At 37.5% G+C, this 12,398-nt stretch overlaps 1 protein-coding gene across 5 annotated transcripts in view; it reads left to right on the top strand.

Annotated features, from left to right (window-relative positions):
- Adck5 (aarF domain containing kinase 5) overlaps positions 1–12,398 on the top strand; it is a 322,035-nt gene that overhangs the window by 66,976 nt on the left and 242,661 nt on the right. For all 5 annotated transcript variants that reach the window (XR_016547387.1, XM_090381279.1, XM_090381281.1 and 2 more), the window contains one exon: positions 7,234–7,434. Coding sequence is in view for 4 of the 5 variants with exons in the window: in XM_090381279.1 (XP_090237405.1) it covers positions 7,234–7,434 (201 nt within the window). In the remaining variant the exon portion in view is untranslated. The remainder of the gene's footprint in view (positions 1–7,233; positions 7,435–12,398) is intronic.

A 12,398-nucleotide genomic window follows, 5' to 3' on the forward strand; every position in this document is an offset into this window, starting at 1 on the left:
GGTTCGGTGAAACACAAGTAGTTGCTCTTGACATCTCAAAGGCTTTCAGTCGTATTTGGCATAAAGGCCTTCTAAACAAGCTTCCATCTTATGGTTTGCCAACTGTTTTTAGTAATTGGTTATCCAGTTTTCTCTCTGATCGCTCATTGAGGGTGATGGTAGATGGCTCTCTGTCTTCTAACTTCTCCACTAATTCCGGTGTCCCCAAGGTTCAGTTCTTTCCCCCACTCTTTTCCTCTTGTATATTAATGACCTTCTTCCATTGACTGGAAATCCTATCCATAGTTTTGCCGATGATAGTACATTGCATTCCACTTTCCATTTTGAGAAACCTTGCCGTGTTCAATCAGCTTCAACTTCTCAAAAATCTGCTACCAATTCCTTACCGATCTTCAGGTAATTCTCTAGTGGGGCAAAGACAACTTAGTTGATTTCAACCCTTCTAAAACTCAATTCACTGTTCACTGTTCTTCTGAATTGGCTTCTATAATTCCTGCTCTCTCTCTTTCAAAACAGTTTGAACACGTGCCGCCACCAGCCAACATCCATTTACTATCCAACTTCAAACTCACAGAACCAACTTTTCATCTTCCTCGTTTATTCATTCAACTGTCGTTTTCTGGAACAACCTTCCTTCATACAAATTTCCTGAAAATTACAGTCTACAGAAGTTCAAGTCCAATGTCAACAAATATCTTCTTTCGTCTTCTCAACCTCCAACCCAAGCACGGTACTAAGTACTATAGGTTCTGATACCTCTCGTGTTTGGAGTTTACATAAAAAAAAAAAAAAAAAACAGAAAAGGTTAGGCTGGCAAAGGCGGATTATGAGAAAATGCTGGCACAGAGAGCGAAGAGTGAGAATAAGGAATTCTTTGCATATATAAATGTAAAGAAAAGGAAGACAAACTAGATCGGACCTTATGTAATGGATATGGGATAGTATTAGATACCCCAGCTGATGTTGCTGATGAATTCAACATTTACTTTGCATCAATATTTACAGAAGAAAAACCATTTATGTCAATGAGAAATTATGGGAGTGAAGTTGAAAAATATGTAATTAATGATATTGAAATTTCACATGATTATATAATGAAAAAAACTTTCAAGCCTACAGGCGGGTAAGGCTGCTGGGGTTGATGGCATATACCCTATAATTTTAAGGGAGGCTGCAAGTGAGTACATTGAACCATTGAGGCTAATTGTGAGAGCATCACTGGACTCTGGGAAGATTCCGTTGGATTGGAAAAGTGCCAATGTATCTCCCATACATAAGGGTGGTTCTAAGAGTGAAGTGGGAAATTATCGACCTGCTAGTCTGACTTCAGTGGTAGTGAAAATCATGAAGGCAATGATCAAGGGTGGAATTCAGGATCATTTGAATAGAAATGGAACTCTGAAGGATACACAGCATGGTTTTGTAAAGGGAAAATCATGTTTAACAAATCGGGTTAGCTATTTTGAGAGGGTCACTCATGAGCTGGATTTAGGGAATAATTTTGACATTGTTTATTAAGATTTCAGCAAAGCATCTGACTCAGTCCCACATGAGTGGTCATTTTCTAAGCTGGAACAGGTTGGAATCAGGGAAAATCCTTAGATGAACAGTAGAATGGCTTCAGGGCAGGAGGCAGAGTATTGTGATAAATGGTTGTTCTTCAGATTGGGTTAATGTAAGAAGTGGGGTTCCCCAAGGATCAGTATTGGACCACTGTTGTTTTTGATTTTCTTAAATGACATCAATGAAAGGATAGAGAAGAAAATAATACAGTATATATCCAGTAATTAGAATTTTAATCACAAGAATGAAGCTTTCAGGGCAAATGGACCCCTTGTTACAGATTATAATAGAATATGGACATTATAGATAAAATTTCAATAGATATAAGAGCTGTGCATGCTCTGATATATACATGGCTGCGAGGCTATGTATGCATCAGAGCATCATCGACCTTCTCATATCTTATATTCTTCCATTTCAGGGCAAATGGAAGGGGTCCATTCCATTTGCTTCATTCTTCATTCTTTGTGATTAAAATTCTAATTACTAGATATATATACTGTATTATTTTCTTCTTTAAGTCATGGAATCCAGTATCACAGGCCCATTTGCATTTATTTGAAACGATAGAGGGTGTGATGTCTAAATTTGCAGATGATGTAAAGATTGGTAGAGTAGTTAATGATCACTGCCAAACAGAGCTTCTTCAGAGTGACCTAGATAGATTTCAGGGATGGTCAGAAAAGTGGCAGCTATTCTTTAATCCAGCAATGTGCAAGGTTTTACACCTGGGGAACAGTAACCCCAAAATAACTTATATACTTGGTTGAGTTGAACTAAAGTCAGTAGTGGAAGAAAGGGACTTTGGAGTTACGATATGGTCAGACATGAAGTTCTCTGAGCATTGTAGACAGGTTGCAAGGAAGACCCATGGTGTCCTATTGATGATTTATCGAACATTTGCTAGCAGAGTTAAGGATGTCATAATCCCATTATATAAGGCTATTGTTAGACTGCACCTGAAAACAAAGAAGGGATCTAGAGACGAGTAACTCGCCTGGTGATTGGCAAAAGACATCCTTGTGAGGAAAGACTTCGAATATATGAGTTACACAGCTTGGAAACTAGTCACCTTAGAGGCGATTTGATTACGATTTTTAAGTCTCTGAGCGGCAATAGTGAAATGAAGTTGAAGAAAGATGAAATTTTAATGATTATAAATGATTCTAGAACTAGAGGCCATAAATTCAAGTTATGGGAAGAGATGTTTACACAGAGGCAAAATAAAACTTCTCGGATTGCAGGAAGTTTTATTTTGGCCAGTGAGTTATAAATTACTGGAATAAGTTACCTACATGGGTTGGTAGAGGCTCAGTTTGGGGAAGATCAAGGGAGGGAAATTCCTTTTCTCTTATTATTAATTATTATATATTTTATTATTTTTTTTTGTTTTTGGCTGATGCAGCATAAGCCTTAGGCTCTCTTGCACCATATGGCTAATAATAGGACACATTTCCATTTTTATTAAAAACTTCTTCTCAAACTGGTTTTTCCAAGTTGATGCAGGATCTACTTTTCCCCAAGAGGAGTGAGTTCCTCAAGGTCAAACTGGTCATTCCAAGTTCATGCAGGATCCACACTCTCTCTCTCTCTCTCTCCCTCTCTCTTGCCCCCCTATTTTGCCAAGAGGAGGGATCAGTGCTGAGTGTTACACTTTTTAGTATCAAAGTTAATTTTGTTTCTTTTACTGAACACTTCTTCCATTCATAAACAGTGCCCTCTTTGTTGATAACTTTAGCATCTTTTCATACTCATACAGCAGAAGAATCATTGAAAGGTAATTGCAGCACACCATCAACTATCTCTACTCTTCAGCAAAGGCTGATAGATTCAGGTTTCTATCCCAGAAGACCATTTGCATCCACGTTTATCAGAAGAAGATCCTTCATCCTGAACCAAAGACTAATGTGTGGACCAAACATGATACCAGTAGTACCTGAAGCAAAATTTGTGGAACTTTATATTCAGTAAGAAGTTTATATTTCTTCAACACAGCCATCAACTTCAAAATGCACAAAGGGTCTCAACATATTACAGGCTCTATCATCTAAGAAATGGGGTGCAAATCATTGCTACTGGAGCATTCCAAACATCTCCTGTCCAGAGTCTTTATGTTGAAGCAACCAAACCATCCTTGTTTCTTTGACAAAAGCAATTGCCATTACAGTACACCTTTAAATTAAAATCCTTGCCAAATCACCCTATGTGAACACCTGTTTTGAACCACTTTGGGGAACCTTATATAACAGCCATAAGACTACCAACCATTTCTTTGGTATTTGGCACAGAACTACTAACAGAATTGAACATCACAGTAGACAAGGTTGCTGATTCTTTGAGGCAATCACTTCCCCTTTAGCATGTTCAACTGTCATCATGTAACTTTGCTATTAAAAATTGAAGAAAGACCAATATTTCACCTGTCTACCTACAACTTTGCTTCGCACCAAGCTGAATACTCTGACTTCTTGCCAGTGTGATGGCATCCATTGGGTCTGCTGCCAGCTTCCCAGATATCACTATATCTGAAAACATTCCTGATGATTGCAGCATTTGCTACATAGCAGAACTTTATACTATAGAATTTGCCCTGGACACATTAAATTCCACAATTATCAAAGGTGTATAGTGTATACAAACAATATACTAAAGGCTTTATTGAGGATGAGATATAATCTTCACCTATTCCTGAAGATGCTACCCTCAGATAACCACAACCCCAGAACAATCATAGCCTGTTAGTCCCATATACCGAGAGCTTAATAACTGAGAGCAAAGTGGAGGAGTTCTTGTGGTGGTGGTGGTGTTTTCTGGTGCAAGGGCAACTTAGGCCATATTGCGCCTCCCAAATCAGTTCAATTTAAATATAAGAACTACTTGTACAGCAGTTAAAGTGGAGGAGAAATTGTTGAAGTTAAACATAAGAAAGGCAGCTGGGGTGGATGGGATCTATCAAGTTATATTAAAGGAGGCGTCAAAAGGAAGTAAGCAAACCCTTAGCCATAATTATGAGAGCATTCTTGGACTCAGGGGAAGTCCCCATGGACGAGATGTGCGAATTATCCCCAATTCACAAAGGGGATTTGAAGGGTGACATGAGTAATTACAGACCTGTTTATTTGACTTCTGTTCCAGGGAAAATAAGAGTCACTGGTTAAAGCAGCATTGCAGAATCATCTAGACAAGACTGCAGTAATAATTCAGACACAGCATGGATTTGTTAAAGGGAAGTCTTGTCTGACCAATTTTATTGGATACTATGATGTGGTCACAAAGGAACTGGATGCAAAAAATAATTTTGATGTCATATATTTGGATTTCAGGAAAGCTTTTGATACTGTTGCTCATGGAAGACTACTGTACAAATTGGAGCTGTATGGCATTAAGGGAAGTAGCTGCTACGGATAAAATGATGGCTGAGTGGGAGATGACAGAGAGTAGTAATCAATGGAATCAATGGACACTGCTCTTCGTGGACTAATGTTATTAGTGGAGTCCCCCTGGGTTAGGTGTTGCCCATTGTTGTTTTGTAATTTTATCAATGATATTGATGAAGGTATATCAAGCTTAATATCAAAGTTTGTAGGTGATACAAAGGTTTGCAGGGTTGTTAATAACAGTAATGACAGTATGCTGCTGCAACAGGACCTGGAAAGGTTGGGCAGATGGGCTGAGAGTTTAACATTGACAAATGCAAAGTACTGCTTATGGGTAGCAGTAACCCCAGAGAAATGTACCAACTGGGTGGTGTTACACTCAGGATAGTGGAGAATGAAAGAGACCTGGGGGTAATTATGCAGTCAGATATGAAGTTTTCTAAGCAGTGCAGACAGGCTGCCAGAATAGTTCATGGGGTCTTGTCAGTGATATACAGGAATTTTGCTAATAGGGATAAGGAGGTGATTATCCCCTTGTATAAGGTCACACCTTGAGTACTGTGTACAGGTCTGGAAGCCTCATTTTAGGAAGGATGTAGAGTTGCTTGAGCGTGTACAGAGAATGGCAACAAGACTGGTGAGGGAAATGAAGGGGTCGCTCTTACGAAAAAGGCTAAAGTTTTGCAAATTTCAGTGTCTGGAGTCTAGGCACCTGTGAGGTGATCTGATTGAAGTGTATAAGGTCTTGAATGGTTTGAGCATGCTCAATGCTGATAGGATTCTTTCTCTTTATTCACCCAGATTAATCGCCTGAGGGGACATAAATTCAAACTGAGGAAAGGCAGTTGTAGAATATGTGTGTGGAAATTTGCCTTTAACCAGCAGGTGGTTGATTGCTGGAACAAACTGCCATCTGTCATTGTAGAAGTTGACAGCTTAAATAGATTCAAAGAAGACGTGGACAAATGTTTGAGTGAATGAATGGGTGAAATGGGAAGTTTTTTTTTTTTTGGTTGATGCTGTATAAGCTTGCTTTACAGCTTGCTTCCCGACCACTCGGCTACAGAGGAGGGCCTCCGTAGCCGAGTGGTCAGGAGCGGGAGTGCAGTAGCACACGCTCTTTGAGTAGACCGGGGTTCAAGCCCCTGACTGCTGAATACGGTCGATCTGCCAACCCGCACTGGACCAGCGTGGCAGATTATGGCCCATTTCCCTCAGCATGAATTGTTGAGGAGGCTTCCATCCTTCAGTGGGTTGATAATGTCTGCACTTTACCTTTTTTTTTTTTAAGCTTGCTTTCTTGCAACATATGCCTCTACTAATACTAATGCAGACTACAGGCAAGTGATATGTAATAGCAAGTTTTTGTCCCCTGTAAACTCAGGTTTTTCATCAAATAAACTGGCCAGAAAATGCACAATTTACATAGAGCAAAAACAAGCAAACTGGCCAGAAAATACACATAATTTACATAATGCACCTAGGTAGATGAGGTAATTCTTGAGTGGTCCTAATATGACAGTTTATAGTTCTCTATTTCTTGTTTGTTCCCTTTCTTAATGATTACTAGAATAGCATTATTCTATGTTTTGGTTATTTTTCTGTACTTCAGACATTCTTTTTAATGAGTCAACCACATTTCCTTCCAGTTTCAGAATTTCAATCAAGATTCCATATATCACCTGAAGTTTTTCCATTTTTCAGGAGAATATGTAATCTTGCTGTTACTGTTATAGGATCTAGTTTCCTACTGTTATAGGATCTTATTTCCAGTGCCATTCTTTTTCAAATAGTTTTGTATATGTCTGAAAATTCTATTTTGTTTTGCAGAGGGGTTAAATCTTACTTTTCATCAAATTCATTGTTTGCCCATGTTATTTTCTCTTAAATCTTTCTTTTCATCATATTCATTGTTTGCCTATGTTAGTTTCTCTTCCTTCCAATCTTTATCTCCTCTATTGCAAATGCTTTTTTCAAAATGTTTTTTTATTATAATTTGATTGATGCCATCTGTGTTATTCTCATCAAATTTGTTTAATTAAATTCCATTTTAAGTTTATTTTTGTAATAATTTATTTGACTGCTCAGTTTTTCGATGGTAATCAGTTTTTTCTTCAATTTAAAAATTTGTCACACTACATTTGCTATTAATCAGAATTTTTGCTCTGACTATTCTATGCTCACTTCCAGTGTTAAATTTATTTAGCACTTCCACATTTTTTTACTGTATATTTTTTATTGGTAAGGAAAAACTGGCATAGTTACATGCACGTAAATATCTTTTATCTTACAGGGATCTGAAGAATATGACAACGCAATAAAATTTTGCCATCAAAAAGCTGCAGACATGCTTTTGCAGGGTTGTTTAGCAAATGGAGGAGTATATATAAAATTAGGTCAGGGACTGGCATGTATTAACCACTTACTTCCTCAAGAATATATAACCACATTGACAGCACTGCAAGATAAAGCTCTGACAAGAGATCCTTGTGAGGTAAGTTCCAACATTATTTTTCAAGTAATTATTGTATATTAATGTAATCTAAACTAAACTTAGGATTTTCATTCTTCTTCTTTTTCTTCTTCTTCTTCTCCTTCTCCATTTGCCATCTCCTAACAGAGGTCAGTGACCACCACAGCAAATGCCTGTTGGTCTCTAGTAGCTCTGAACAGCTGCTCAGTGTTAAGTCCCATCCAGTTGTTAATGTTGTCTAGCCATGATATACATCTTCTCCCATTCTTCTTCCTTCCATTATCTTCTCAATAATTAGCCATGGAATTGCATATTTGTTGTTCCACATCAGACATCCAAGATATGCTGTTTTTCTTTTATTTTCTTTATGTCCTTCAGCAATTCACAGGTTTTTCCAATTCTCTGCAGGACATTCTCATTGGTCACTCTTGCTGTCCATGGTATCTTTAATATTTTTCTATATGTCCACATTTCAAATTCTTCCAGTTTTTTGAAGATGTTAATTTTCAGTGTCCATGTCTCGGTACCATACAACAAAACTTACCAAATGTAACATCTCATCATCCAGATTCTAAGATGGAGATCCAGGTTCCCATTGCACAATGCAGATCTAATTTTAAGAACATACTGTCTGGCCATTTCAATCCTCGCTTTTATTTCCATATCCAGTTCATTTTTGTGATTGATCCAACAGCCTAAATATTTGATTTTGTCAACTCTCTCTCTCAGCCTTCTATTTAACACGAGGAGAAGTGTTGGAATTGCTCCATTAAAGACCATGAGCTTAGTCTCATGGTCTTTCACTTTCTTCACTCATGTGAAGAAAGTGAAATTCAAGGAGGAACTGGACAAACTTTTAGAGATGTGTAAAATTGTTTTTTTTTTTTTTTTTTTGCTGATGCTACATAAGCTCATACGCTTGCTTTCTTGCATCACATGCCTCCATTACTATTACTACGTGATTGAGGAGTATCTGTGATTCCTGCATATTAGTTGTACAAAGTACAGTGTCATCCACATAGTCTCATGAAGATAACATCTGAGTAAATGTTAAACAGGAGGGGGGGGGGTATTCATCCTTGCCTCACTCCACGTTCAATGTGATGTTTTCTTGCTTTTTGCCGTCAACTGCAACAAATGCCATTTGGTTCCAGTACAGGTTTTTGATTATTCAGAAGTCTTTTTCATCAAGGCTGGACTCCTCAAGTACCTTGGTGAGCTAGGTGTGTTGGACTCCATCAAAGCCCTTCTCGAAATCAATAAAACAAAGATGGGCATCGATCTGTTGTTCTCTGCACATGTGTATCATGACCTGGGCACAAAGTAGCACCCCTTGTACCCAGTCCTTCCCTAAATCCAAACTATGCATCGTTCATCTACTCCTCACAATTCCTGAAAACCGATTTTTAATTATTTTAGGAACATTTTGAGGACTTGGCTCATCAAGCTGATTAGTCTGCAGTCTCCACAAGTCATGGTGTTTAGTTTTTTGGGAAGGGTGATGAATGTTGATGTCAGCCAGGCCTGAGGGATGTTGCCCTTGTTGTAAATTCTGTTAAATAATTCAACAAGCATGTTGGTGTTTTTGTAGTCAAGTAGTTTGACTATTTCAACTGTGATTTCATCAGGTCCATTGGCTTTTCTCTTCTTCATTGATTTAATTGCCCTCTCCACCTTGGATCTTAGAATGGATGCCACTATCATTGTTGTCATCTAACTCACATTCACTGTCAGTGAAGAGGTCTTTACTTAGTCCACAGGTCCAGTTTTTCTGATTCTTCCACGATAATCTAACCTTTGTCATTTCTGATTGAGGTTGGTTGTTTCCTTCTATTAGTTGCTGAAATACCTTTATCTTTTTTGTGAAGATTGAAATCATAATGCTTTCCTTACATTTCTTTTATTTCTCTGCATATTTCTGTGATCCAGCTCTCTTTAGCTCCTTTAATTTTATTCTTAATCAGTATATTCACCTCCTAGTGCCTTAGTGCATTGCAGTTCTTAAATGCTCCACCTTCAGACATTTATCATAACGTAGAACTTCTGAGCTCATTTCAGTCAGAACAGATTTAAAACTCTTCCAAAGATCTTCTACTCCCCTCTCCTCCTGTCTATGGATATGTTACATTCTTTCATCAAGACATGTCTTCTTTAACTGATACTTTTCTGGATTTTTTAACTTCTCTAAGTCAACTTTCTTCATCAGCTGCTTTCTCTTAATAGCCTTCAATCTGAGCTTGATTTCAGTTATACTGGATTGTAGTCGGAATCAATAGCTGCACTGGGTATGTCCTGGTGCTTTTAATACTGCTCCAGAAATGCTGATTAACCATGATATGGTCAATTTGATTGTATCATGGTTTCTGACCACAATTTGTGTGCTGTCTATGGGCAACTTCCATGTATAGAGCCTTCTCTTGGGGAGTTGAAACCAGGTATTAGTAATCATCAAATTTTCCCTCTTGGCAAAATTGCATCAGCCACAGGAGCGGATTAAGTTCGGTTGAGGCCCCTGGCGCCGAAGAAAATATTGGGCCCCCTTAAAAAAAAGAGAGAGACAGGGAAAATAAAAATACATGTTAACAATTTTTTTAAATAAATAAAAAAATATTATGTACTATTAATGTTTTATTTCCAATAAAATTTGAATATAATATATGTATAATATAATTGATAATAGCATAATAATAATCAAAGTTTTGAACTAATATGTTCAACTAATTTGTTGGGGTTTTGCGAGGGCCCTTCAGAAGTCAGGGCCCAGGGCACGCGCCCGGTGCGCCCGCCGTTAAATCCGCCTCTGATCAGCCAATCCCCTCTTTCATTCCTTGCTCCAAGACCAAATTCTCTTACAGTTTCACCAGATCTGCCTTTACCAACCTTAGCATTCAGAGCTCCCATAACAATATTTAGGCCTTGTTTCTTTGTCAGTTTGACTACTTCTTTCAACTCTGTATAAAAACGTTCAATTTCCACATCTTCTTTATCAGTCATCAGAGCATATAGTTGAATTACGTTGATATTTAAAGGTTGTCCCTTCAGCTGGAGTAATATTATTCGCTCAGAATGTGGCACAAAGTTGAGGATGCTTTTAGAGACATCCTTGGTGACTAGGATCCCCACTTCATGCTGGTGTATGTTATCATTTAGAGAGTACTACAAGATTGCATCTTCGGAAACACATGTGCCTGAACTAGGCTATCTAGTTTTGCATAGCCCATCACTGTACATTAAGTCATTTCTGGGTTGCATTCTTAAATTTTCCCACAGTAAACAGCATTCTGATGTTCCATGTTCCAATTCCCAAAAGATTCACCATTTTGAGCCCAGGGATTCTCAGCAGGGTTTACACATAAGGCCATGTCTACAAGTGTATACATGCATATTGCGTGGACTGTAAAATCCAGAATAACTCATGGGAAAAATCCTACTCCCTCCACTTGAAGTCAGTCAATTGCAACTCTGTTTGTAGAGGCCTTTAAGAATTCTTCCAGGTTCCAGTAAAATTCAAACCCAGATTTCTCCAGTTTTGTGACAAGGATAATTCTAATATACTATCACAGAGGATGAATTTTAAGAAATTAATGAAGTAAAAATAATGAATAATGACTCCTGATTTAATGTGCTTTTATGCTTTGAATTTATGTTATCACAGTAAACTTTTTAAAATTCGGCAGCCTTGGGAACTGAAAGGTGCTGGATTGTAAAATTTTATGAATTTTAGAATTATGAGTATATACTGTATACCTAGGAGCACATTTCAATAAATATCCAGCATAAACTACTGAAATTTTTACATGTGTAAACATTTATAATGACTAACTTCTCTTTTCATACGTTTTTGCAGGTAGCAGTATTTAAACTGTACAACTATTTTGTCTGCATGTCACTAGAGACCACCTATTATCTAATGAGAGACCATTTAGTTCTGAAGCATTTTGTCACAGCAGTCTCATCTTATTAACAAAATGGCCAATTAATCTTTTAGAGAGGACACCTGTTTGCAACTTCGTAACAAGTTGCAAGAGCAATGTTACGAAGTCAAGTTTTGTTCTGCTGTGAGGATTCAGACCACTGCATTATCTATGCAGTTTAAATCTTGTTGGCCACAAACCCAGTTTAAAGGACAAAGTAGCCTTTAATCTGGAGCAGTTTATAAAAAAAGAAATGTCACTCTCTCTTTTAGTGTGGATTCTTAAGGATCGTGATATGAGCACCAGGTTTCTTTCTTAATATATCTGGATTGTAAAGTGTAGTGTTTTATGTATCCCCCCCCTGAACTTTATACTTTTTTTATTTATGTCATCCACATTTTCCATATGAGTTATAACTGGTGCAAATGAGTTCAAATTTAGCATAGGCTTTCTTTCTTCTTCTTTTTTTTTTTTTTAATATCTGCTTATAATGATATGCTTATTGTGTCCAGTTCCTTTATGACAAAATCACAAAATAAATTGGGGTGCAAAAAAAACAACTTCGACAAATTTGCCTTGATTTTAGTAAAGTTTTTGTTACCATTCCATATAAAATGGAATGAATTGGTATTAAGATTTTATATTGGCTCAGGGAACTGGCTATAAGATAGGAGACAGAATAGTCATAAGTGGACTTTCTCTGGGGCTACCAGTATAGCAGGTAGAGTCCTTAAGGCAGTGTCATCCAAACTATTTTGGCAACAACTAAAATAATTTTTTTTTTTTGTTTATTAGTATTAGTAGTGTCAAATGATGCAAGGAAGGAAGCAAGCAAGCTTATACATCGTCACCAAAAAAAAAAGACACTTCCCACATCATTTGTAACCCCCCCCCCCTAATAAGTCTTACTTAAATTCATTCAAGCTACCCATTTCTACAACACCAAATAGAAGTTATTTCAAACAATCAGCTACTCTCTGGCTGGAAACAGATTTCCACACATCTATCATGCAACCAACCTTTTTCACATTAAATTTATGTCTCTGTATTGTGTATTGTCTGAGCAAGAGT

Source organism: Mastigoproctus giganteus, chromosome 9 (assembly GCF_048544385.1).
Source record: "Mastigoproctus giganteus isolate SK-2022 chromosome 9, ASM4854438v1, whole genome shotgun sequence".
Lineage (NCBI taxonomy): Eukaryota > Metazoa > Arthropoda > Arachnida > Uropygi > Thelyphonidae > Mastigoproctus > Mastigoproctus giganteus.